We start from the raw sequence: 27,675 nt of genomic DNA, 5'->3' as shown, positions 1-27,675 counted from the left end.
AACCCCCTGATGAAGTGATATCCCCTTCCTTCCCTCCTCCCCCCCCACTAAGTGACTTTAGCAAGGTTTCCTCCTCTCAGATAGGCCAGATAGCTCTGCCTGCTCTCATCAACTTCTATTTCTGGCCCTTCCACAGTGCGCACRCTTGTCTTCAGACCCCAGCTGTGCAATCACAAGCAGATCACTTATCCCAGCTCTAATTGCAGGAGCTTAGATTTGTGAAGGCTTGTTTAAAGTAATGGTTCTGGATGAGGTTTGACTTTTTCTCCCTCTACCCCTTCCCCATCATGGAGTCAAGGRGGAAAGGTGAAGCCATGAAGAGGTTTTTCAGCCTTCAGCTGCCTGAAAGTGGACCTCAAAGTGCTCCCAAGTGCAACCTGGCAGTGTCATGACTGTCCTTTGAAGTTTAAAATTATCTCCATAAGAGTAAGGGGCTTGAGGCCAATCTAATCAGTGGAGGAGCAGTGAGCAACGGGAAATGAGAGCCCACATTGAGGTGTGGACCTATAAAGAGCTTTGGAATTCTGCCACCTCTCTAGGATTAGAGAGAGCTAGGGCATCATGGCCGATCTGATCTTCAGGGCTGTGAAGACTACCAGTGATAGAGGCAATTGTCCAAAATGTATAAGTGGGATTTGCAACATGAATGTTCCTGATTTGCTAGCAACAGGACTGAGAATGACTCTTTCCAGAACAAGCACTGACTAGCTGTTGAATAGAGATGGATGTGGGTCTGACCTGAATTGAATGTAATCCAGAGTCTTTTTATGTCCTTATTCTGGAGGTCTTATCACTGGCTAGGGTTGCCTGGGTGGCTTCCTGGTCCCATTTCTGTGCTGTATTTGATAGCCACTTGGCTAACATAAGGATGATCCTGGAGAACTGCTTCCTGGGAAGGGGCAATGATATTTGCTGTGCACTAGATTGAGAACCACCTGGTACAAGCTAGAAAACTAAGAGCCCTTATAGCCAAAATCCATTGAGGTTAGTGTTAGCAGGCTAGCCAGATGAATACAGGAAACATTTAGCATTGATAGAAAATCTCTACCTTTGGCTTAAGGCTATGYGAAGAAGGCTTGAGGATGGTATGGTTCCTAAATCTGAGACATAAAAACCATGTCATTGTGTTTAGCACAGCTTTTTTTGGGGGAAAAAAAAAAAGTCTTAAATGCTCTCACTCTCTGTCCTTCTCCTGGTAACACTTGAATGCTTTGACCAGTTCTAATTGAACTTGATAGGGGATTACAGATCACAAGGGTATGAAGTTCCTATGCATATCATGAAATATGCAGAGGAGTAGTAGAGGTAGTAGAGATGTTATAATGCACTGTGGGAAAGAATACAGGAGTATCATGATCCTTTTTAGGCACTGGGTAGTTCTTATGAGAACTTGACTTCACAGTATAAATGCACCAGGAACTGGTATTCAGGAGAGGATAGGACTTCTMCTCCTCTTAGCCAAACGTCCAGCCTTCACTGGCCACTGCTTAGACAGTAGAACTATAGATGCAGGAGAGAAGATGTTTGAGCAGATTGTGCCTAGGAATAGACAAATTGATATTTGCAGTGCCCGAGTCCCCCTTTACTGGGAAACAGGTACTTGTTMAGAGACTGTAATTCCCTTTAAATGCTTTCCTGGGTTGCTGCGTACTTGGCCAGCCAGTCAGGAGGCACCAGCTTGTATTTGCAGAGGGTAATTGCGCACACCTTATTTACTGTGCAGTAAAGAAAACAAATAAAGGCTCTGCAATTATAGAGACAGGCATCCTTTTAAGTAAGACTTAAGTAGTCAGATTTCTATTTAGAAAATTAATAATTCTGCCTGCATTTAGTGGCTCTTTTTAAACTGTCTTCTGGAGGTTTATATGTGCTCTAAATTGGTTTGTGGGCTGGCCAGACACAGCTCCTGTGGAAGAGCTCTCAGCACTACACACCGGAGCAGGGGTGGGGTTGAGGACAAAGCTTTCTCTTCTAGTCYTCATCTGAGGATCTTAAAGGCAGAGGCCTTGGATAAGGTCAGGACAGGAACARAAACACTGGTACAAGCTGTAAAAGGGACCAGGAACCACTGGAAAACTGGAAGCCTCCTTTGTTTTCAGGAGTACTTTGTGCCAAGTGTGATTGGCTTTAGAATATTATATAGCCATGCTGTCTTTTGCTCTAAATATATACATACACACACACATATATATATGTGTGTGTGTATCTGTGTGATACCATTGTTTGTTTTTTTTTTCTTTTTTTTCCTCCCAAAGATGCAAATTTGTCCAAAGATGAAAATATAGATCTTCCAAAATTTCCCCTTGGCAAATTCTGCAACATGATTAATGTGGGACCTCCCTGCTGTTCACAGCTGCCTCTAAAGGTTGCACCGCTTTGAGAGTGAGGTTAGCTTTGGTGTCCTGGTTGGCCTCCATTCAGGGAACCATGCTCTGTTTCTCTGAAATCTGCTGTTTTTATTGGAGTTGTTCTTCATGTCACCTCCTGGCTTACCCTGCAAAACTACTATGGACTGCCAAAGAACAGAGCTAGTTGGCCTCAAGGCAGCCATTCTGCAGTGTCACATTAACTGATGGATTGGTGATGGATATCGTTTKCAACTTTGGCGCAGGAGTCCTCAAAGATGTGTTACGGTATTAGGCTTTGGTAGGAAGATGAATGGGGCTGCATCCCCTGAAACCTGAAGCACTGCAGAGCTGGTGAGTTGTTCTGTGTCCTCCTCAATACAGTTTCAGGACAGCTCTCAAAGCTCACCACCAGCTGAAGCCCACACACCTTCAAGGGCTGCAGAAAATGAGCCATGGGGCTTGTGAGCTGCATGTCCTCTTTGCTGTGTGATGTGCTTATTCCATCAAGATCTCAGACTAAATAAAGAAATAAAGAAACTTTGAATTATTGCAAGTGTAGCTCTGTTCCCTCTGACCCTCATGGCCTGAGGGGCGTTTGTCTGGTCTTTGTGGTTAATCATCTATTGCTTTCCTCTAAAGGAGCCATTTGTATGTAAGAAGAAGAGTTTAGCTCTCTTTCTGTAATCAGCTCTAGGCCTTGTCACTGCTTGTCACACTTGTAACTGTTAACTTGATTCTGAATGTCSTTACCTTCCCTTCTTCTTTCTGATGGCTTCTCTGTGCTCTGTCCTTTTCATTACTACACTGCTTTCATATCCATCCTGGTAGTGGTCTCCTAACACAAACTGTCATATGTTAATTGCTCATGAATTCCTGTCCATACTCCAGAGTTAGTGTGACCTAAGAAGTCTCTGCATATCATGTTAGGCACAGTAAATGACTGTAGTATGAAGTAAAATGAATTTACCTAACCCTTCTCCTTGACAATTTAATGTTTTATTGTGCATTTACAAAGGACTAAATAAGAACTGAATTTCTCCATGACTACCAGCAAAAAAGAAAGGAAATATGAGAAATACTAAATAGCTTTTCAATTCCATTAGGTGAATGTTCCTTTGTTATCCCTAAACAAATGCGCAGTTTGGGTACCCCATGATTTCCACTTGCACACTGAGGATATTACTGTTCCCAGCCCCTCGGGGATCAGACCTTTGTACTATAATTTATTTAGTGAGGCATTTTTCCTCATCTTTTCAGTTCTCCTATAAAATGCTGGGCATGTTTAGGACGTAGTTGCTAAAATAAATAGCAGTAATGTCTCTTCTGCTTCCATAAACTTCCCTGCTCTGACTCCGTACCTGCTTTGTCCCCTGGATGCCAGTGTAGCACAGGTCCTTGCTGATGTGCTAATCAGCAGCAGTGGTTTGACAGCATGTTTACTCTCCATCATTACTGCAGGTGACTGATAATCAGTTAGAAGCAGCTATTCATTTTTCTGCAGCAGCAGCAGAGAGAGTTTCTGTTTTACTGGGTATTGTGCACAAGGCCAGAGGAGAGACTAAGTCACTGCAGGACTGTGGCTTTCCTTCAGAATGGGTCAAAATCATCTGACCTGCCTTCGGAGGGCTGGGTAGCTAATTGCTGACTGCATATTGGCTCCACTTGGCTATGGAGAAGGTTTTTTGTAATGTAATAGGAGGAAGAGTCGTTTGTGACTGTCAAACTAGAAGAACCCRGGAAAGAAAGTTTCTGACTCTAGTTCTGTGTACCTTGGGATAAGACTTGTTCTGCCTCAGTTCCCCGTCTGAAAAACTGGTATAATAGCATTTGTTTTTTCTCTCCTTTTATTTGATCTATTTGCGGTGTAGCTCTTTGTACATTTCTAGYGATACAGGGCCTTGAATTGTGGGATGCTGTTGCAATGGAAGATGAGTTATAATGTTATTGATGTCACAAATGTTTGCTGCCCAGYTTTTTATGTGATTCCTATCACTGATACCTGGGCTCTTAGGATTTTGGTATAGCTTTGTCTGTCTTTCCACCTTTGAAATGTTGAGATGTTGCTTCCAGATGCATTGTGTGGCTATGGGATTTATTTCCCTCTCAGAAGAGATTGAGCAGTTATCTCCTGACAGATATGTGAAATGAGCAACTGTGGTTCTGGAAAAGTCCTTTTTTTAAAAAAAAAAAAAAAAAAAAAGCTGCAGAAAATGCTGGGGATATTTTGAATGTGGCCATTCAACTGTTCCTAGATGGGAGTTCTTTAGTCTTTTATGAGCCTTGCTTCAGGATTGAGATAAAATGTGAACTCTAAATGTGTGCTTTTTGTTGGGTCGTTCTCCATGATGTAGTACATGTTGTGCAACATCAGCCTGATGGATGTCTTGTTGTGAGCTCCACCATGTTGTGAGTCTCCCCTCAGAGAGGCTCAAACATTCCTCGCAGATGCYGTCCTGAAGCAGAGGTGTTGCTATGTCTTGGTTAAACCTCAGAACGTCTCTATTGATCTCTCGAAAACAAACATCAGCAGTGCAGAATAAGCAAGTTCCTGGAGGTGCCCATGTGACAAAGATCAGATCGTGCTCCTGGACTCCTGGGGTTGCTGCAGTATAGATGTACTCCAGAAACAGCCTTTGGCTGTCCTTTTTGCTTGTTCTCTAGACCTTGTGGCTCAGCTGATTAGGTCTGGTGGAAGACATGTCTTGCCACCCTGTGCCAACATGAGAGTTACTGTACAGAGAGGGAACATCCAAGTGGGACTTAAGGACACAGAGACTTCTTTGAAAGCTGTTGGGAGAGAGAGAGAGAGAGAGAGAACAATCAGGGCAGGATGAGTGAAAGCTAAGTGACCGCACAAGTGATCTCACCTGGGATTTTTATTTCCATGATGCTGTTTGACTAACAGTATGATTGCAGAGGTGATTTTCCTTTCTTGATATACAGGCAATAAGAATCAGGGCAGAGAAATAGAAACATTCAAATCATATGTTATTTGAGCAATAAGACATGACAGGGCATGAATGATGGGACATTAATTCATGATGGTGTGTGACTAGGCAAGAATTTAAATGTCGTAAGTTAGGCAGCCGTATGTTTTATTGGAATTATAAAATTTTTATTAGGAAATTGTAGGAGGGGTTTCACACCAACCCTTTCCCCTCATTTGTTTTTGTGAAAGGCTGAACTGTAAATTATGCCAGATGCAAGAGACTGTGGGATACTTATGAGGCTGTTGGTATGAGCATTAGATTTCAGTCCTCAGTAGGGACTGTGGGTAAGTGTTTCTGTAAACTTCCTAYTGACTGAGGATGAGAACCAGGCAGATCTGACCCTTGGACTGATGTGGGAGTGTGTTTTCACACTGTGCGGCGCTCCAGCGGTGTCGTGAGGTCACGTGCTGGCCGTGCCTTCCTAAGGACCGATCCGTCGGCAGGCTGCACACATTCCCGGGTGTCCCGCCTCCCCAGGCTATGCCCGAGGGAGGGATGCTCTTCCCTCCGTGGGGCTGTGCTGGCTCCCTGCCCGCCGTGGGGCTGCTCCGCAGGGCGGCGTTTCAGCACTGCGGACAGCACCGGGCCACCCCGGAGCCGCTGTGCAGCCCGGCCCAGGCCTCCGGCCCGGCCCAGCCCTGGCCTCCCTGCTTCCAGCTTGGCTGCTTGCAGCCAGACTTCACAACCTCTCTGCCTGAAGCTCTGACTTCCCCACCTCCAACTTAAGCCCTGGTCCATCAATATTTAGTTCCTGATGCCTGCAGCTTGAGCACTCTGCCTCCAGCCTAGCCCCAGTCTTCTGGCCCTGCAGCTTGGCCTCCTGACTTTCCAACCTCCGACCTAAGGCTSGCCTGCCTGCCTCCTTTTCCCTTCTCTTTGAAAGACATCTTTCCTCTTCCCAGACACAGATCTGGCCTGCTATTCAAAGTGTAGTGAGTGGATCAGCAGCTGTGCACACCTGGCTTACAGGTGTAACTTTATTTCTAGGAACCATGTGTGAGTCTATCTGAGGAATGACCAGCTGGGTTTTGCTGCTAGCACTTTTTTTCCATTCCTCCCTCTATGAAACAAGACTTCTGAGGTGTCTGTTTATGATGGATGTATTCTGAACTTCCTAAACTTCGGTGCTTCCCTGGCACTGGTTTTGTTCTGCAGCGTAAAAGGAATCATCTTGCAATACTCTGCTGCTATCAATGAGTTATTCACATGAGTAGCTTTCTAGGAAGGATTGCCATCTAACCTCACTGCAACTACAACCCATGGGATTTGGCTAAGCATTTGCTGCATCTAGTTGTTTGTGTTGATAATTGTGGGTAATTTGCTGTCTCAGACTAATGAAGAAATACCTGCTCTAGTTTGACTATCAGGCTATTGTGCTTTATGGTGATTATTCTTTTCTCTTTAAAAAATATCCTTCTCAATGACCAGTATTTGAAGGTAAAGGGGTGAGGGGGAAGATACTTTTCCTGCTTAAACACAGCATACATTCGGAAGAGGTAGAAAAGCATAATCATTCCATCCAATCTTGTGTATTTTCTCTGCCAGAACTAATTGTCAAAGATGAAATGGGTTTCTGGTTTTGGGAAGGTTATAAATGAGGATTGTAGCAAGCACAGTTTGCCGGGCTAACTGCCCTAAGCCATCGCCAGTTTGCAGTCCACCTCAGGGGCACTATACCAAGCTTCAGGCATAGCTGTAGGGAGTTTTTTCTAGGGATGTGTCTCCTCAATGTGTGCTCGGTGGTGCCAGCAGAAGCCTTTCTGCCTAGTGGCTTCTTCTGAGCTCAGATGCACTTTCAGGCATCTGCCGCCTCCCAGCTCCCCTTCCCTACCCAGTGGCACACGAAGGGAACCTGTGGTTTGGAGCAAGCCAGCTCCCTGCTTGATGCTGTTTGTCTCGTAGGCTGAGTGTTTTTCTTCCCTTTTGAGGCATAGCTGGAGTAYGTCAGCCTTGCCTCCTGCTGTGGCCAGGAGCATCAGCACAGCAGGGCGGTGGCAGCTGCCRTCTCTGCCGGCTGACGACAGGGTCCCTTTGGAGAAGTGCAGCCTCGCACCCTCTCTTCCCTGCCTTTCCCCTCATGTATGCTTACCCTTGCCAGCCTGATTCCCCCTGCACACTCTCCAGCTCTGGTCCCTCACCCCCTCATTCTGCACCACCTGCTGTGTCTAGCCACTCATCCTCAGGCTCCCTACACTGTAGAAGCAGGTAGCTCTGCTTCCCTTGGCAGGTAGGCTGGGGTGAGGGCTGCAGGCTAATAGTAGGCTTTCTCTTCATTACCTGGTGTGAACTCAGGTCTTTGGCAGAGCAGTCTGCTTTTCTGAGCTCATGAAGACCATTTTTYCTTTTATCTATACCTTAGTGGAGTGTCTAGCCACAGAAGTTTTCACAATAATAAGCAGTGGAGGAAATTTATTTGCTGCAAAGGCAGGTTTTATTCCACGGCTGTGGCTTTTTTAGGTCTCCTCATGACAGCCATTGGTTGCTCATGCAACTTCCTCCCCTCCTTCTCCAGGGAACCTATTTGATCTTCTATCAAGGACCTGTTCTACTCCAGTTTCTGCTCAGCACAGTGGATTTCCAGCTATTCTCCCTGTGTAGGAACTGCTTGGCCAAGTGAACAAGGACAGGTGAAGTGAGGAAACCATAGCAAAGTGGGAGTATTCACACACTTGGGGATGAGGAAAAGCAGGTTTTCTGGGTTGTGTGTAGACYTTACGTGATAAAAAGTGAATCAGAGATAAAAGTGAAAAGAGATAAAAAGTGGATCTGTGTCATAGAGGGAAGGACCAAGGCTCCTTCTTGAAGTGCAGGAAGGTCAAGAGCATAGGGCTGAGTGAAGACAAGAAGGGGGTGGGATACTGCTGCAGGAGGATTAGGAACTAGTCTGGAGAGAGAGGTTTGCAAGGAAGGATTGGAGCAAGAAGAAATCATTAGGCAAGAGAACTGAAATGGAGAAGAAGGGAAATGAGTAGAAAAGATGATGAGGAGAATGGATATGGAGAGGAGAGGGAAGGCTGCCTAGGGTAGAGGAGAAGGGTGTGTGTGTGTGTTTGGGGGAGGGGAGRAGCTGTACAGGGAAGACAAGTTTAAGGAAGAAATGGGGCTGCTAGCAAATACTTGGGAACTGTACCTCTGAACTAACCAGAACCTTTCTCTACTGCTTCGACATGGCTTTGGAGGTAATATTCGGATGCTTCTAATTATTTTTTCCTGGACGAGTTTTGCGATTCTGATGATATTAATTATTTTTAAAGGTCAACAGCACTCACTTGAATCCCCTTCTGTTCTATCATGTAATCAGTTAATTAATTGGAAACCATTTAGCAGTGTCTGCCGAGAGCTTAGCTCGCCTTATGCCCAGTTTCACTGTTGCTGGGACAYGCACACACGCATGCGCACACACACACATGCACACATATCCCCCCTCTTTCCTTTGGAGGMTCTGCAGAACCTCTGGTACCAGCCCAGCCCAGCTCAGCCCCCTGGCATTCCTCCCTGAGGCAGGCAAAACCCAGCTGAGGCCTAGCTGTTACTTTTCCGTTTACTCCTGGAGGAGCAGTGCTTGAGGTTGTTCAGGGCTCATTGGTGTCTAGGAATTGAATGCTGGGGGAGGATGGACTTTTATTTTTATTTTTTTTWAAAAAGATGTAAGGACCATTAGGTCTGTAACAACTGAGAGAGTACAGACCTAGTTCAGGAGGGATGGGAGGAAAGACCCTATCCCAGAGGCTCTGTGCTCAATGCATTGCAGTTCAGGCTTATGGCTGTTGACCTAGTCAAACTGCCCAGCCTGGGCTCTCCCCAGTGCCTACCAGTGTGTTTGGGAGGACCCTTAGTGGATGGTTACTGGRATGGTGCTACCTTATCTACTGACCTTCCCATTTGAGTATCACCATGAAGGGAAATGATCGAGCAGACACATGAAAGCCTTTGAGGAGCATGTGTTTGGGCTCTGATGTCACCACCTACTCTGAGATGCTGGAAAATAACCTCTGAGTACTGTTCCCCTTTCCAGACAGTCTCCACATGCTTCTGCTGTGAGGCAGAGCTCTGTCTTCTGTTACATGCTGATTTGGTTTGCTCTAGACCTGCTGGAAACCTGTGAGTGGGAGGCATTCCCCAGTCATTTTCTGTTCCGATCTTGAAGATATATGCAATTTGAAGGAAGCAGGCACGGTAAACCCAGCCCTTCACTGGAGCTGTCGGCTGGCACCCCTTGTTCTCAATCAGCACAAATTTCCAGTATTATTTCTGTGCACTGAAGCAGGAAAAAACCCAGTGTACTGTTGTATTCCAGCCTCGATGGACCTAAAGCTACCACAGTTTGATTTTGGGAGAGAGAAGAGTAGAGCAGTTTGAGTTTGGGAGCTGGAGAGTAAAGCAGCCCTGGGGACGCCTCAGTGGCAGGAGGAAAGCCATGGGAAAGGGCTCTTGCCTGTTTCAAGCAGATTTTTTTTTCCCTTGAGCAGAAGAGTGGCATGTTTCATGAAAGCCGTTGGACTCTGCCCTGCAGGGAAGCAGACAGGCAAAGGAAAGCAACTGCGGGGCTGACCAAGCTTTTAATCTCTCCTCAARTTCTCTGAGAGCCTGGATGTCTTTGGAGAAGCACACACTGTAAACAGCACACAACAAGGGAGAGACAAGTGTAATCTAGAGGGCTGGATTCCTGCATCTGATCTGCCTCAAAGCATAGAGACAACATTATCCACATCTGGTGACTGATTTCCACCTAGAATGGAGGCTGAACCCAAACTGTGAGCAACGATTAGCTCTGGGATATGATCTTGTCTCCAAATAAAGCTTGATGCAACTGGGAGATGCCTTAGAGCTAATTTGGAAGGTGTGGGGACATCACAGGGTTGGAGGTGGCCTTTAAAGTGGCCTTTAACGTGTTTTGGGATGCACTGGGACTAAAGTGGTAGCAATAGATATCTTGCTTTCGTGACCTGCTGCACTGGCAGAGGCAGTGGGAGGAGAGGCGTGCAGCACATGTGTTGCTCGTGTCTCCTGCAAGAGCGCTCTGATGGGAGGCGGGTCGCCCCTATGCCTGTACGCCTCCTTCCTCTGTCTCCTTCTGACTTGCTGTGCAACTGTGGTTTTGTTTTTAATGCTATTGTTTAAAGAACAATGCGAAAGAGCACTCCTTCCCGCCTCCTTACAATCCCGTTTTAGTAATGATTGGGATTTACAAATCAAGGTCTCGAAACCAGTGAATACAGAAGGAGTGTGGCTGGGGTGTCTTGCTTCTCCCCTCTGGCATTGCTTCTCCAGGATTGTATGTTTTGAAAAAATCTCTTCTTGCGTGTCAGTGCTAGTGATGGTCTCCTGCTCTCCTCCGATGCAAAAGCTTGACATCCATGTCTGAGTTTGTGAAATTATTGCAAATTCTGGTTCTAGCACTAGAACAAGAACTGATTTGGGAAGAATAAGACAAGGTGATGTGACGTGCTCTGTGGTTGCATTTGGATGCCTCACAAAACTTAGGACACAGTACAATACCTTTGGATGTGATAACACGGTTTGTTATGTTGTCCAGACTTACAAAAGAAGATTTGAACCTTGGAGACTTTCTTAGTTGACTGTGTTTGGGGTCAGTAAAGGCCAGGGATTTTCTAAGGGGCTGCTTGAGGAGTGGAATTGGGCTGTAGGTAATGCAGGACCATGTCTGGGAGGATCTCTGTATTGCCGTACTCTTTCATCCCACCAGTACGTGCTTCCTTCTGGGCTGTGAGCGTAAATGAGAGAATTGCTGGCAATTACAAGCCCTTGGTCTTATCAGTTTAACATTGAGTCTTGTTCTGCTAACTCAACAGCTTTCTGTGTGTGAGAGACTTGCATGTGTTTGGCATTGCCCAGTATTTTTGCAGGCTCTATCTCACACGTGGCCTGCTGGGGCTTTGTGCTGAGCTATCTGAGATTTCAATTGAGTCTAATATTTGCAGAGCCTGATTCATGGTGAGGCCTGTACGTCTACAGCTTCTGGGACTTGCTGGTGTAATTTTAGCACATTCATTAAGGGAGGACAGTATATTTTTTCCCTTAATGAGCAAAGCTGCTTACTAAATAGGAAATAGAGGGAGGGTGAAGGATAGGGCAGGGCAGGGGACTGGGAGCGCGATGCTGCTTTTAGAGGTCATTGCATTCCTCTGGCGGAGACAAATGAGCCGGAGAGCAATTCCCCAGTGTTGCAAAATGAGACTCATGTCTGGGGGAGCTGGCACTTGTCGGAGGTGAGGCGCAGTGCAACACTGGCACGTGGGCTGCGTGGGCAGCTGGGCTTGTGCGGTGTTTCTGAAAGTCAGCTTCACCGCCATCCTGCGTTGGAGGAGTCTAGCTAACCCCTTAGGTGCTCTGATGAATTTACTATCTGTTGGAAAATGAACACTGCTTTGTTGGACAGAGTTCTGGTCCAGCACCTTTAGGTCCCTCTGGTTCATGGTTCCCACAGGGGCATGTATCTCTTCTGAGCTGCATTATCTCCAGTGGTGTGTTGGATAGCAGAGAGATGTCACCTTGGAGTTGGCTGCAAAAATGGGAAGAGGGGCCCCAGAGAAAACTGCCACCTGAGATGTCTTACCCACTTCTGAGCCCAAAGAGCCTGAGGTTGCAGATAGATATCCTGCTTGACTTACAGGACACAAGGTTCAGAGGGTTCAGCAGTTTAGTTTTTGCAGAAATGAAGGCAGAATGGAGCTACTCCTATATCTGCTGTACAGCAGCCCTCRGCACCACCACGATGGGAAGCACTTGCTGCACTTTACAGGATGCCAAGAGCACAGCGAATATCAAACACCAAGCGTGGGGCCACTGGTGTATCCAGCATCGGGGAGCACAGCTGTGGATGTGTGGTTTGCCTCTAATTTACGCCAGGCGGTTGCTTGCACTCCTGCACCCCCTCAGCTGCTCTGTGCAGTTAATCCCCCTCATCAGGTTTTTCAGAGTAGCACTGTGTTATTAAAACGTGTGAAAAACGTCTCCCATGTAGAAATAAATGTGTCAGGTTGGAAACAAGGGCAAATGAAGAAAGGAGAGATGTGTGGAGGAGGGACAGGTGAAGAGAGCCCCTCCCCAGCAGCAGCGTTTCTGCCATTGGGTTGGACTGAACCACATAATACAGTTTACAGCTTAATTACAGGGGCTTTTGCTTGTTGGTGTCATTAATGAGGCATCTGACTTAATTTAGCTGAATAAAAATGGCTTTAGTAGTGAAAATTCTTCTTGTAAGCTGGTTAATTGAAGGAAAAGAAAACATGCCATTTCCTTTTCCATTGAAGTCCAATGTTCCGGGTTGCATGGATGAAGAGTCTTCTTTTATCCCCCTCTAATACATGCACATGCACGCACACACGCACACCCATACCCCACTACTTCTACTAGCACAGGAGGCAGAAGCCTGTTCAGCAGACATACTTCCTTGCCCATCTGTCACTCGTGATCACCTTATATTTCTCTCTTGCCTTTCCGGGGGGAGATTTCCACAGTGCTGAGGGTACAGGTGAACCTGTCCTGAAAGGCAGCCACCTCCAAGATGTATGAGTGCACAACGGCACTGCAGGACATGAAAATCTACCCTCCTGACCTGGAAGGGGAGGCTGGAAGGAGGCAGAAGGCAATAACTGGGATTTTGCTGTAATTCAGTGATAACAGCCCACCTTCGAGTTGTGTGTGGAGCTGCTGACAGAAAGAGGTGGGTGGGATATCGGGTTATGATCCTCCTGAAAAGCAAGATGTTTAGTAGCATGACTACTCAGTACAGTCTGAGGATAGCAAGGTTGTTGAGTTTGGGTCACAAGAAGATCATACATTTTGCTGACTGTCTAGAAACACGCTCTGCAAAACTACCTTCCACAGCCTTCCCTTGGAGTCCTTCTCCAGAGGGAAAAGGACCCTAGCATCCATTTCTAAACACTTCCTCTCTTTCTGTGGAAAATAGGGTCTTGGGGGTGATGGAGAACATATCACATGGCAAAGAAGCAGTTCAAACATGTTAWAAAGTGTTAATAGCCAGGTCTATCCTGAGGAAGATGGACTCATGTTTGCAACCATGAAATCTGCTCTGAAAGCTTTTCACTTCTGCTTCTCTGTGTTTCCTCTGTGTTATATGCCATATTTTATTATTACAAGTGGAGCTGATACATAGTCTGTTTTGAAGGTTGTCTGGCACACTGTTTTAAGACTGTTTTCACTTTCCTATGACTGCCAAATTTTAATCACTCAGGTTGAAGTTTTCTGTGTTGGGTGTCTGCCTCTGGCTGTGTTTAATGTTTTTATTATTTCTTTTTTAATTTCAAACAAAACCTGTGCAGATGTTTGAGGGAGTGGACAGGAGGGAAAAATGGACCGTTCTGCTCAAGAGAAAAAACTTCGTCGAAGCTTCCTTCACAAAGCACCTGCATTTTTTTTGCAGCTGGGAAACTGTCAGAGTGGCTTTTGCATGAAAGACTTAGTTTTGCTCTCCCCATGAAACTGCCAAAACACAGCTGAATTAGAAAATCTCATTTGTTAGTGCTTAGAGACCTCTGCGGTGTTCTCAGGTAAATTGCCTGTGTACACCATCAGCGTGTTCTAGCCTAGCTGTAGGTCATGCTGTGGCCCCTGTCTCTCTGTGGATTCCACCTTGCCTATACAAGGAAGAACWGCTCTTGATCCAATTGGATGAAGGGCTTGCAGGAGAATAAAGGGAGAAGTTTTGGAAAGACTATTTGGGAGGGATGAGTGGGAGCCTTTGTTGGGATGCTGGGATTGGCATGGGAGAACATAAATGCTGGGAGCATCAGGGGAAATTTGGATAAAGAGATTGGGGCTGAGAAGTGCTTAGGAGTGGCTCAAATGGAGGTTGATTTTTAGCGATTGTGGCAGGGACTGAGTGGATAGTGGAATATCTGGAGGGAATTGGCTTTCTTTTCCCCCTAATCCTCTCCATTCACTCTTTATAAAACATTGGGAAACTCCACATGCACAGCTAAGGCTAGAATGCAGTGAGGAGCTTGCAAGCACTGACCAGAAGTCAGAAATCGCCAGAGCCCAATTCACCTGTGGAGCCATAACTTAATTTCCTTGTGTGCAAGCACTGCAATACAGGCTGTAATTACGTAAGCATGTGTTATTTTCCCYAGGAAACCTGCTCCAGGACGCAGGGAAGGGAGGTGCATGCGCATCCAGTGCACAGGATAGATTTCTTCTTGGGAGAAATCAGTGCTGTGCAGCAAGGTTTCTTTCAATAGGATCTCTGTACCTTTTGTGTCAGCGCRTGTACTTTTTGTGTGACTAACCCTAGTTCTGGCATTTCTGACCTTTGGAGTATTTGGCTTTCTAACTAAATGGTGTATTTTTAACGTGTATTTATGTGCATAGCCCCTTTCTTTCTCCCTGTTGAGGTCAGGGGCCTTTTACAAGGACCTTGCTGACATTTTAAAGCGTCCTGTGTACCTGTTTCCAATGACAAATGCATTCCTCCCTACATGACTTCTGGCTGATCTCCTGAAACAGGAGCTGTTAATAGGTGTCCCTCCTGACAAGTCCTGCAGATGCTAACAGTTGGATTGGATGGTGTCTCTTCCTTTTTAGAGGAGAATCTCTTGCCAGATGCGTGCAAGTGAAGATATATCTCCTCTTCGCTTGAGGCTTGGCATGGTTTGGGTTTTCTAGGGGGAGGAGGGAGGTAGGAGTTGATTTTCAGGGACTGACAGAGACAAAAAGTGGAGCACATTTGCCTGGCAAAGCTTGCAAGAGTGAGGATGTTTCCTTTTTCCATCTCTCTGTGTCCTAAATTGTAATAACATGATCATGCTATTTTTGATTCCCTTATTTGCGTGGAAAGCCTGTTGTTTTTTCTCTTCTCTTTCAGAATCCAATTTTCTCTTGACATTTCTGCCTAATGTAGCAAAACATGACCTTTGAGAAAGGACATTCCAGCAAGATTCACTCCCTCCTCTGCATCTCTGCCTCTCTCCCACATCTTGCTGTCTCTCATGCATCCCCCTTTCCACTTGCTTGTTCCTTCTTTGCTGGGGGAGAGAATTTACTGTCTAGCTTTTCTGTAGCAGTGAGCTGTTCCTTCCCCTCCTACTTTACATCTGTCTTTGCAAAGCACCCAGGTGCTCTAGGGTGGATAAGGGGGGAGGTTTGCAATTTCCCCGCCTCCCTTAGTTTCACGAGCTATTATTGCTGCCTTTCTAAACTTTGTTGAAGCTGGTAGCAATTTGTCTGAAGCCTTAGGAGTAGTGGGATCTTAGCCATGTGAAACAAGGTACCTRTGGTCTGTGGAGGTTTACGCAGCGGGATAGTCTGGTGTGAGGCAGAGCCAGAATTTAATGATGCAGCGCTGTGCCAGCATGGCATTTGCTGGCACTTATCCTTCCGCCAGAGTCAAAGAGAGACTTTGAGGTGCTTTGCTTGGTGAGCTACGGGGTTTCTGCACTCCTAGTTGCAGAGTTTGGTATGGGGACTTGGCCGAGTGGACTGGTGGCAGCTGAGTGACTTCTCACATGCACTTCTGTTGCAATCTCTCTCTGCGAATTGAAATCTGAGCAGTACAGAGTTGTCTAAAGCTGTTTTCTCCTTGTCCGTTGCCGGACAGCATGTCCTCTGCGAGCCCCAGATCCGAGGGTGAGTTGTGGCTCCCTGGGTCTTACCCTCACCGGGCTGAGAGGATGGTGCTGTAACACGTTGCTGTCACAGAGCTCCTTCACTCCACTCCTTGGAGGGGGTTGTGTGGCCCCTGTGAAACAGAGCAAGTTTAGAGACAGYGTCCTCTCTCCACCAGCCTGCCAGGCTTCTGCTACTGCTGCTTACTGCCCCTTAATCTAGGGTAAGCCCACAAAGGAATCTTTGAGTCCAAATTCTCACTCCTCCAATCTACACCAGAGGGTTCTGGGATTTACTGTCTTGTTTTTACCACATTTCTCCAAATTGAATGGGGATTCCAGACCGAGCCTGGCACAGACKTGGCTGCCTGCTCTTGCCTCTGTGCCACTTTGTCCCATATCTCTCCTTTAACCAGCTGTTGATTTAATGAAACTCCGGGCCTTCGTTCGTGCCTCTGGCGCTTCCCTGCCCTTTGTAGTGAGTGGGATTGTAGCGTGGAGAGTCTCTGCAGACAGGTATGATGAGCTGTGGTGCCTACATGGGCCTGACCTTATTGTGGGGAGGAACCAGGGGAGAGCAACTGGTGGGAATGGGACTAGATGCAGTGAAGGACAGCAAGGCATCACTTCCAAACCATTCCCATGCTTTCTGTAGCTCTGAATGCTAACACAGCTATAGGAGGATTTTAGATTTCTGCAAAAGCTTGTGACCACACTTCTCCCTATATGGAGCAGTAGTCCCTAGATTAGGTCTAGTTTTTGTAATCTGGGTTTTGAAGTGATGAAAAATAGGTTAATGCTATAAACAGGTGATCAGCAAAGGTTTTAAGACCCAACTCTGAGGATGGACATGTCCTGGATGATCGTCTTGTGCTGAGATTAGTCATTTTAGGGTCAGTTGGGGAGTCCTTGAGGAGGACTGAGCAGAGGTCCTTGAGTAGTTTCTTCCATTTCCAAAAGCCCCCCAACAAATTTCCATCTGCTCTGATCCATCTCAACTGTTTAACYCTTCCTGCCTCACCAGCAAGAGCCAGACTAATGTCTGCACCTCCTCATGCTCCCCAGTACCGTCGCTTTGGTAGTTTGGATTTTCACAAGAAGGTTTTGGTGGCAGAAGGTTGTCTCGTGGGAGTGTGAAACATTGTGTGGTGAGGGTGGGCAGCCGGCTGGCTCCTGGCCATGGGGAGGAAGTGTGCGGCTCCTCCTTTCCGACGCTGGCTGCAAGGAATCCGCGGGAAGGCCAGCCTGTTGCAGCGAGCGGGTTTGTTATTGTCCTTTAGCACCGCCAGAAAACCCCCAAGGCCCTTTTATCTTTCTGTGCCTGCCTTCTTTTCAGTTAGTCCACCACAGACACACTTATTCTCTTATTTTTAGTACTTTGTTTGGTTTTACTCTTTTTTTTATCGTCTTTTGGCTTTTAGCTGAAGAGATGTCTGCTGGATTTCCTAGGTAGCTGATATTTATGTTTTTGCAAGTTTGAACAAAGATGGAGAAAGGGGTATGAAGTTGTTAGTTGCTATAGTAGTGGTACCTCTAGGTACAAATAGCGAAGAGCCGTAATGGGATGCTGTTAATTTAAAAATTCTGTGTAATTTAAGAATCTTTCTAAATCAATGATAATATCTTGGATAATTATGATTCTGTCATTTTAACCTGGATGTTAGTATTTTTAACATGAAGTTTGTTTTTACTTAGTATTTTCTTCGTGTTTGGAAAATGAAATTAGACTTGTTCTTTTTGCTTACAGTTGGTTAAGCTCCTGATTGACACAATTGACAAGAGCTGATCTGTCCTTTTATATATGTACATATATATATATATATATATATATGTATATGTATATATATATATATAAAATATTGCAGCAGAATATAAACCTTTTTCCTGTTTGGAAACAAATAAAATGAGAAATTTTCATTTTGGTTCAGGTTCATTAAAATTTCTCTTTATGAAACCTGAAGTTGGGTCCTCAACTGCTTAACAGCCTCCCTGCAGAAGAAAATGATGAGCTCTGTGCACGGCCAGGTGCAGAAGGAATTATTTACCATGACTTCTTTTTCTTGTTAATTTTCAGAGACCTCTCTGGTAACCGGCTCACCACACTGTCATGGCAACTCTTCCAGACACTGAGACTTTTTGAACTGTAAGTTCCATCCTGAGGTATCTCCTGGGAAAGAAGGGGAGGTTTAACAAAGTAGGAGGTTAAACAGTTTCTAAAAAGACCTGTTTTGAAACCTGTGAATAATTATTTAAAACTCCAGTAGGCAGCATCCTTGGAAGGGTGTCCTGGATATTGAAGCATCAGAGCGGAACTGCTTTTCTTTCAAATTCATGGGATCTAGATAATTAATGTTGGGATGACGAACAAGTTATTCAAGGGGTGGTATCTGGTTGATTAACTGTGGGAACATGTTAGTAATACTTACTAGCCATATTTTGAGAGAATCTCCTCAAAGACTTGATCTTCACCTGCTGTTCATCGGTGGGATATGGCTAATTGTAGTCCTTTAGCTCATGACATTTTTTGTATGGCACCTCTCCCTTCTAGCTTAATGATTCCCTCGATCTTTAGCAATTGAGGTGCTTCCTAGATGCTGTGTGGCAGATTAGATAGGATATCTTCTGGGCAGCAGTGGCCTYCAGCCTACTGAATTATTGATAAAGCATTCAGTGTTGTGCTTGAAGAATAAGTGGACATGAAATCAATGGAACATTGCACTGGTGACCTGTTTTGCTGAATTTTAGAAATAGTTTCTTGGTGGATATAAAAATATATATATATATGTAGGATTTTTCCCGGAGGATCCTGGGAAGTTCCATTCATCCTCACTGATGATCAATAGAACTGTAAGCCAGAAGTGACTTATGTGAGAATAAAGACAGTCTTTCAAGTGGGAGTAAGTGTGTTATCACCGGTGTTACTCCAGCGTATTTTATTTCTGTCAAATTGTTAAATGAAAAATACTAACAGTGATATTAGAAAATACAGAAACACCCTTCTGATGGGGAATCTGGTGTGTAAAGTTACAAATGCTGAATTTAGAGTTGGTTTCCTCACTGATTACAGCTCTAAATATTTTTAAAGCCTGGCTCAGGTTTCAAATTAAATAGAATGAGTCATTCGTATTCTTAGACCTTTGCTTATTTTCATTGCACAGTTTGGCAAAACTCAGGTTAATGATTGTTACCCAAGAGACATCCAGGAGTGGAAGAGCAATGGGGGCTGCAATCTTGAACTAGAGAACACTGGCAGGGATCTTCGGAGTTAAGGCCTGGAATAATGGTGTCCTACAGATCAGCATGGATATTTTCAACCTGGCTCTGTTCTTAGGTGGTTTTGTCTCACTTGATCATATTCCACTTCTTCAGATATGTTCTAGGTCTGTCAATCCACGTCAGGCTGAACAGACCAATACGTTCCATTAAGGGAACCGGGGTGCTGTTGTTTGGACAGTAATGTGTATCTGTCCACAGCAGACATAGAGCGCAGATCAAGACTCCTCTGTTGTCYTGCTATAGGGATCCTGAGAGGGATGCCAGTTATCTTGAGCTGGTTTAATTCTGTGTCAGCAGAGCCGCTTGGAGCCAGTGCTCTCAGGCAAATGGAAATGATCCGAGTCATTTAGCTCCTGTTGGATCTGCGCTGAAAGTGGTTTTCTCAGCTGTAACAAGCCCTGATTGATGGGAGAAGTAATGTGGATAAAAATGCTGAAGATCAGAAGGCTGGTTAATAGGAAGAGATGATAGGAGGTGGGAAAGTAGCACCGTCGTTACGAAGTGTGGTGTCAGCGGCTTCCTACAGAGAGGCTTGGCAGAATTTGTAGTGAGGGAGGCAGTGCTGCAGCTCAGCTGTATCAAGCCTGCCATCAAGTCCTTTCGGTGCTGCAGATGTGTTCTTGGCAAGCCATGTCATGGCATGAGCTCAAGTGGTCAAGTTAGTGGCACAGATGAGCTTGGGGCTCCATGAATGCCTGCAGAGTCTGGCTTACTTTGGCTTTGTTCAAGTTAAGAGCACAGTTCAGTTCATTTTYTCTCATGAATTGCTTTGTCACTGATGTTTCTTGTCAAATATTCCTTCATGTGTTCTTTTCATTGAGGACCCCCCTACACACACACACAGCTTAGCATAGGTCAGACAGATGGAGGTGTAGCAGAAAGACATGAGAATGCTATTCTCAGAAGTGTGAAAGAAGGAAGGGAATATGTTAGTTAATACTCATTAGGAAGTCAGTGTTAATTGGGAAAGGGGATGGGCTTGCTGAGTCTTCCCTAGGGGCAAGACTGTGAAACCGATTTTGCAGAACTTTGGATACATTCAAGAGAAGGAAGTGTGGAAGTGTAGCCTGAGCTATAGCTTCTGAATATTCATTCACATAAAGATGTTTGGAGATTAAGGAGTAAAGAGTAAGGAAAAGAAATATCTATTGTTGCGTGTTCATGGTCTTGAAAACTAAAAGGGCAGTAGCTATTGATGAGCAAAAGTAAATCTGCAAGATAGGGAGAAATTAGTAGTAGTGGAAAATTTAGGGTGTTTTTTGATTTTGTTTTTTAGAAATGCACATGATAGTTAAGCACAAGACAGTTCTGTGGCATAGTGAGATCCAAGGAGGCCTCTAGGACTTGGGGGGGAGTCAAAATACATGGTCTACATAAAGTGAGTGTGAAACACTAGTGAAAGCTAAAAAGGAARTTGTGGACTGGTATCAGCTAGGAACTTGAAGGTAAGTCTGATCTCTTGAAGGGAAGAAGGAGGTGAACAGAAGAGACTGAGGCAGAGGGATAGTAAACTAGAGAAAGGCAGACTGTGCAGCAGGTGTTCTGTAAGGTCTTGGAGAGGCCAGAAGATGACCCCAGGGACAAATGCTAGCAAGTGTTTGCCATTCTCCAGAGGGCTATGTCTGTGGGGTGGGTCAGTTGGGACAAGCAGGCCCTTCCATTGGCAAAGCTGCGTTTCTCAAAAGATATAGGTGCCACGGTGGTTAACCAGAGGACAACCTGTCAAACAGCACCCTGCTGGAGTGAGTCCTGGGTCTCAGTGCAGCCAGGCAAACATGACTGGCACTGCAGTCCCTAAGGATCCAGAGGGGAAGGAGTGTCAGCGAAGGCAAAAACACGAGCTGCAATGAGGCAGCTCAGAGCAGTGGAGCAGACGGTAAAGGAAGCAGTAGGGAGATCATTTCCTGGAGGTTGTTGGGAGGGAAGAGCTACAACCGGTGTGAAATGGAGAATGCCAGGGAACATAACACCTGACAAAGCCACTCAAAGTGAACATGGAGCAAAGAGAGCTGAAGAGTAATATGAAGATCATTGCCACACTGTGAGAGCAGGCTGGTGCATGGGAATCTGGGGCTTAAAACTGCTGCCTGGTTGCATTCAAGGCATCTCAGTCCAGGAGAGAAGATAATTTCTTTAAGGCAGAGATTCTTTTCTTGTTGAACAGAGCTTGAGCTTTTCCCTTGCTGACTCAGTGAAGAAAGGATGGCAAAAATGAGGCACACTTAAAATATTCTTTTCCTTCTGGCCATCAGCAAGGCTTGGAATGGTTTCCAGTAACTCCAGCTCTAATTCCCATGGCACAGACTGACCTTAACTGGCAGGGCTGAAGCTAATGTATGGACAGTTCTCCTAAGTTTGAAGCTAAGTGTGCACAGGGAAGCATCTGACACAGCTCATAAACATTGGACTTACAACCTTTCTTATCCAGAAGTCACAGCTGGTTTCCTCTATCATGTCCTTGGCTTCCTTTGTCATGTCCTCAGAGAGCTTAGGGCTGACATTTCAAGAAATCCCTTCTCAGAGAGACCTAACACTCTGGATCCAATTACATCCTTGGTTGTACAAAACCCCGTAGTTCTGAACATCTTGCAGCTCTGCCCAGACCATCAGCATTTCTAACTCAAGCAGTCACTGCCAGTTTGCCCTGCAGTAGGTTTCTGCAGTGTTACAACAAGAAGCTTTGGTAGGGCAGGACACAGCAGCATCTCTGTTAATATATGTGCACAAGTTAACATCATATGTGCCTCTAGCTTAAATAACTTACTGCTGCCAACAGTCACAATAATAGAGTTGTAGCAAAACAGTAGATACTTGCCTGCTCTGTGCAGAGCTAACTCAGACTTCAGAAACCACACATAGCTCTCTAAGCTCTTTCTTTTCTGTCCTATCCTTTTTGGCAGGGGTTCAGGAATAATGATTCTAGCTGGATGCCTGAGAGACATCCTGGCTCTAGAAAATAAATATAAATGAAAAATGAAAATAGATTTTGTTCTCTCTGCACTGGGCACTCTTTTACTGAAGCTTAGTAAGGTGGTCTGAGTCCCCAGGTGGGAGAATGTTTTAATTTCGAGAGTACCAAACCTCAGTGGTAGTTTTGTGGGAATCAGCACAGACAGCAGAAGTGTGGCAAAGATTTCCACTGTCGTCCTAGAGGCTTAGCTTCAGGCAGTTTTATTTTAGCTGATGGCTGGTAAGGATGAGGCATGGAACAGTGCATCTCRTCTAGCTGCCTATCCTGAACAAACCTGCCATGCGTGTGAAGTGCCACTTGTGCCAGTACTTTTTGGGATGCTGGTGGCCTCCATCTCCCATGTCATCCTGCCACAGTAGAGGCTCTCAGGGAGCTGGACAGTGGTAGGTGCAGCTTTCCTGGGAGGAATGGAACTGGCCTGAACCTGGGAGCTGCAGCATTGGCATCTGGCATTGCAGTCAATCTTGCAGGCTGCGGCATGGCAACTGGCTCAAGTAAAGCCTTTCCTTTTGTGTTATGGCTGCTAACTGTAGGACACCTGAGACAGTAGAAATATTTATGGTTGGGGGAGAGGAGGGTATGTAGTCTGGTAACCTTGGTGTTTTGASCAAATCTCTCAATCAAATAGAAAAGTTATAGTGATCCTTTTCCGCTTTTCCCAYGGTGCTGCATGCTTTAGAGAGCTTTTCTTTAGGTCCTTTGTACCTTCAGAGCTGTCTTCAGCCAGCATGAATTTGGGATGAGGTTACACACGATCCATATAGCACTTCTGAAAAACAGTTGGATTGGCTTAGTGTCCAGATGGCCTGGGGTTTCAGTTCTGTCATCATCTTCTGAAATGATGATGTTGGGCATGACTGTCCCCGTTCCCTCCTCTGCCTCAAACATGAGTGGAGCTCTAGTGTCTGCTACACGACGTGACTGTGCGTGGAGCAGATCCTGGTGCATGCCTTTGCTTTGCCCTGTGGTTGACGGTCACGTCTGGCTCGTTTAAAGGTTCAGTCCCCTTTGCTGGCTGCATCCGTGGGTGCAGACAGCAGTTCTGCTTACTCGGAAAGCCCCCAGCTCACTTACAGCTGTGATGCTTGCTATTTCTCACAGGCATTTTTTTTTCTATTTTAACGAAGCCTTCAGGAAGCTGTGGGAGTGCGTGCGGATCCTGAGTGGCTGTAACCAAGCAGTGGTTTGGCAACACTTCCAGGCTAAGGCTATGTGTGAAAAATGCCCTTTATATTTGCTTGTCCTTTCCAGGAGAAACTGTGCTGAATATGAGGAAGGAGCCCCTKGCCTTAGATTTCACTGGAGTGCTGATACAGCTATTAAACATACAGCAACTAAGTGAAATTACATTTGAGAGAGTGCTGAGGTAGGGGACGTGCCTGAGAAAATTGGCTCCTTTTCTCAAACTCTTCCAATACTGCTGTTTCTCAAGGCAGGCAGCTCCAGCTTCTGTCTTCCTTGGCCCTTCCAATTTGACAGCTCTGATGATGCCAGTGGTTCTTGGTTTTGATATCCCTGTTGATCTCCAAAAGCCTGGTAAAAGCACTGGAGCATATAAATCCTTTCCTCTTGGCCTGCTCTGTGCTATTCAGCGAGTGTTTTCTTCCTTCTCCTGCAATCAAGGGTGTCTCTGCAGCATATAGAGATGCCTYCTAGCCAGATGGTGGGCATTTGCCAAAGGGCACTTTGTACTCCCAGAGGCCCTTCTCCTCCTTGCAGAGAAGGGATGTGCTTAACTCAGCAAGCAGAAACTTGCAGGTAACAGGGAGAGTGTATCCTTGGAAGGCAGTGACCAAACTGGGTGTGGGTGACTGGGTAGTTCAAGTCCTACTGGCTCGCTCTCAGAGAAGGAGAATATATCCTCTTTCACGTTGTTTATGCAGTGGACTGATTAGTACAGTGTATGACCAGCCGTTGCTTTCAGCCTTTGTTAAATCCTTAACAGGAAAGCGTAAGCATGTTACAGAGTTTGCAGGAAGAGGGAATGGAAGGAATATGGCTCATAATGACCCACGTGAGCCCCAAGGCTGTGATTCTGATGTGGAAGTATGAGACAAGAGAAGGGTGTTTCAGTGTTTTGGGGTGGGGGAGGTGGTGGGAAAGTACAAGTGCAGACCAGCACTGGTGTCAAAATCTCATGCACCTCTGCAGGCAAGGAGGGGAGGCACCTCTAGCATGTCAAGAGTGCCTTTGGGAAGAGTGTAAAGGAAAATCGGTGTGTGCATCTTAACCCCTTCTACCTGCTGTATCTTCCCAGAGCAACACCATACAAGCTACCAGTGGCACTTGGCATGTCCAGCCTGTGATAGGAGTTAACTTGTGCAAAAGCCCCTGTGGGGATCTCGATTAGAACAAGTTACATCACTGATGTTGGGGCAGGTCGTTGGTAAATTCTGCCCTGAAGCACGCTGCTCCTGTATTATTCATGGGCCTTCATGAATTAGCAATGGGTTGRAAGGCTGCCTTTTATTACTTACAGAGCTGCCCTTAAGTGCTGTGACAGCGGTTCTCCCTGGCAGTCCCATTTCGTTATGATATTTGCAGTGGAGCAGAATTTCTTCCCCTCTGCATCTTAAGCTCCCCCTGCTCTCTGCCTCATCCCAGGGTACAACTCCGGTTACCAGATTGACTCTTAGCGGAGTCTTTGGCTGTTACTCATGTGCTATCCCACAGCTCTGGGAGCACGTCCTCCACTCCTGTGCCTGGCAAGCATCCAGCACTACTGGCAAGAGTGACCTTGGGTCCTGAGGAGTACGTGGCCTCCAGGTTCATGGCCATGCTCAGAGGAGTCAAAGCCTGCACAAGGCATTAGTGATACCCATGCTCGTGTGCAGAGAACACCTCATCATTCAAATCCCACTAAATCACTGAGCTAAAATTTAGTGTTTTGGCCTTCAGTTCTCTTGTCTAAGCTTTATACTTGCCTTACAAAGGCGTAGCTGCTTTTGAAAGGAAAGGAAAATAATAATGAAAAGCCACATACTGAAGTTTAACTTGCTGTTTATTCTTGAAAATGATCAGAGATGATGACATCTTGTTCTATGAAATGATTCAATGTGATGTCATTAGGGTTTAGGTTTTACATGCTAACAGAAGACACTCCCCTCACTCCTCCTTTAGCAGTACTGTATGGACAGAACAGCAGCTGCATGTATTTGGAAGGTTATTTCCAAATCCTGTTAGTCAGTGAAATTAATTTTGTAAAAGAAAGCATGAATTTTGCAGTAATGGATGGAACAGATCAGAGAAACAGCCTGCCTCACATGACATGGAGATCTAGGTGCTGTGGAAAGGAATGTTTTGACCTTTGGAGTGCTCCTCCAAAGGATGGAGCTTTGGATGACTGAGCTCACCTTTTGCAGTATTGGCTTCTCCCTACTTTTTTTTGCTTTCCAGCTATGGAAAGCGAAATTCTGCTCTGTCCTGTCCAGTCTCTCCTGTTTTGCTCAAGTTATTTGTGCAAATCTTTTGTTAACTCAGTCTGTCCTCCCAGCTGTACGTTAGGTTCCCTTTCCTTCTGGGTCCTATGCTCCTTGCATCTCTGCAGAAAGCTGCAGGGCTTTAAAAATGCAAATGAAATGGTTAATAGGTTGGAAGATCGATAATAATAAACATTTCTGATACATAAAACACATGTAAGTGTATTTTAAATGAAGAACATTAAAGGCAGTGGGTTTTTTTTCCATTTCATCCTGTCCAGGTCAGCAGGGTCTCAGTGCAGGGCTGTGTGATTTGATTAAAATGCATGATACCCAGTGCATGAGCCTGTGTCCTAGATCACCAGGAAGCTTGTGTTAATACAGTGTACTAGGGAGCAGAGCTGCCAGCTTCACTGACAACTCAGGAGAGGCTGTAGGGGTGCTTTCCCCYTCACAGTCTTGGGCTTGTACGAGCATTGAGATTTTAAGATGTGAATCAGTATTTGGGGCAGTGTGGTCCTATCTGATTCTTCACCAAAAGATGCCAATTTTGATGCTATCAGTGGTACTGCTGTGGGACCTCGTCGCAGATATGCGGTCTTTCTCGTGATAGATGTTGTGTGTATCTGTGTGCAGAGCTCAGGGAGGTATAAAACCTTGCGCATGTGTGTGAAAGAGAATGTATGAATACATGGATGTGTAGAGACCGTCTCTGGAACAGGAAGAGATGTGAACAACATGTGCCAGAAGACCCTGGCAGATACCTTGGAAGAGATTCTCTGTTATCTCTAAACAACCTTTCATCCCGTGTGGTGACAGTCCTTCTCCTCCTCCTTCCCCAAGCGCACAACCCCGTAATGGAAATCCCTGCTGGGTCTCCGCATCCCTGAGCTCCCCATCCCACTGGCCTTGGCCATGTGCACTGTCCTTGGCCATGCCAGCTGATGGCCTCCCAGACTGGAGAATCCTTCCATCTCTGTCTTCATGGCTCAGCAGTGTTTGAACCACAGCTTCAGGCCACATCTTGTTTCTGGTCTTGAGAAGCTCCCTGTAGCTTTTTCGCCCACGTGAAGARCCCCCATGGCCCCAATCCTCCTCAGCGAGTCCAGGAGATGGGCAATTACCCTGGTTGTCTTTCCCTATCCCACTATCACTTTTCACGTTCTTTCTGCCTGTAGGAGACTAGAGAAGAACCTTTTTAACTGCAGCTGCGACATCCGCTGGATCCAGCTCTGGCAAGAGAAAGGCGAGGCGAATCTGCAGTACCAGGAGCTGTACTGCATGAACATGGATGCAGCCATCATCCCCTTGCAGGAGATGAACATCACCCAATGCGGTAAGGCAAAATCCATGTACACTCTGGGAGCATCGYCCTCTCCCCCTCCTCCCTCCCGACTGTGCTGGAGAGGAGCCATTCCCAGCACCAGCGCCTCCGTTGCTCATTACTGTGGGAAAGCTGGTGTCACGGGACAGCATTGCACTGTTGAGAATGCCACATTAGTTTGTGGATAAAAATAACTCTGGGTAAACGCACGGCCACTTTTGTTCTGTGTGCCYGAAGGTAGAAGGTGATTTGGGGGATTTCTTTCAGTGCAATGCTATTGCTTGACAAAGTGCATGTGGTCTGTCCTTTTCCTGACAAGAATATGTTTCTTGTTGCTCTTCTGCCTAGAAATCCTAGAAATGGCATATTGTTAAAGGGCATGGTCACCTTATCTCTTGTAATTACTCTAAGGAAATATATGTCTCTATTCATTTGCTTTGTTTTATATTTTCAGTCAAAAGCCACTGTCTGTAGGGAAGAGGCAGCAATGACTGTGTATCTTTTTCTGCTTCCTGCTGGTGTTTAARAGAGTCCAGTGACCCCAGGAGCAACATGAGGCACATTTGAGAGTTATTCTTTGTCCCCTTCRCCCTGCTCACACATCAGCTGCTTGTTTGGTGTCAGTTTTTGCTCTGCTATTGCTGTTACTGGAAAGCATCCCTTGTAGAATATGGGAAGGACATGTACCATCAGCAGAACAATTAAACTGTCTATACACAAGCATCTGTCAAACAGTCTGGAAAAAAGGAGAAAAAAACAGA

General features: G+C 45.8%; 1 protein-coding gene across 2 annotated transcripts in view; it reads left to right on the top strand.

Moving 5' to 3' along the window:
- Window positions 1-27,675, top strand: part of NTRK3 (neurotrophic receptor tyrosine kinase 3) — a 231,953-nt gene that overhangs the window by 46,211 nt on the left and 158,067 nt on the right. For both annotated transcript variants that reach the window (XM_085308663.1, XM_085308662.1), the window contains exons 4-5: window positions 17,999-18,067; window positions 26,769-26,926. In XM_085308663.1, the coding sequence (XP_085164789.1) occupies window positions 17,999-18,067; window positions 26,769-26,926 (227 nt within the window). The remainder of the gene's footprint in view (window positions 1-17,998; window positions 18,068-26,768; window positions 26,927-27,675) is intronic.

This window comes from Rhea americana, unplaced genomic scaffold (assembly GCF_003343005.1).
Source record: "Rhea americana isolate MKP2758 unplaced genomic scaffold, rheAme1 scaffold_28, whole genome shotgun sequence".
Classification (NCBI taxonomy): domain Eukaryota; kingdom Metazoa; phylum Chordata; class Aves; order Rheiformes; family Rheidae; genus Rhea; species Rhea americana.
This window is presented reverse-complemented; position numbering and strand designations above follow the sequence as displayed.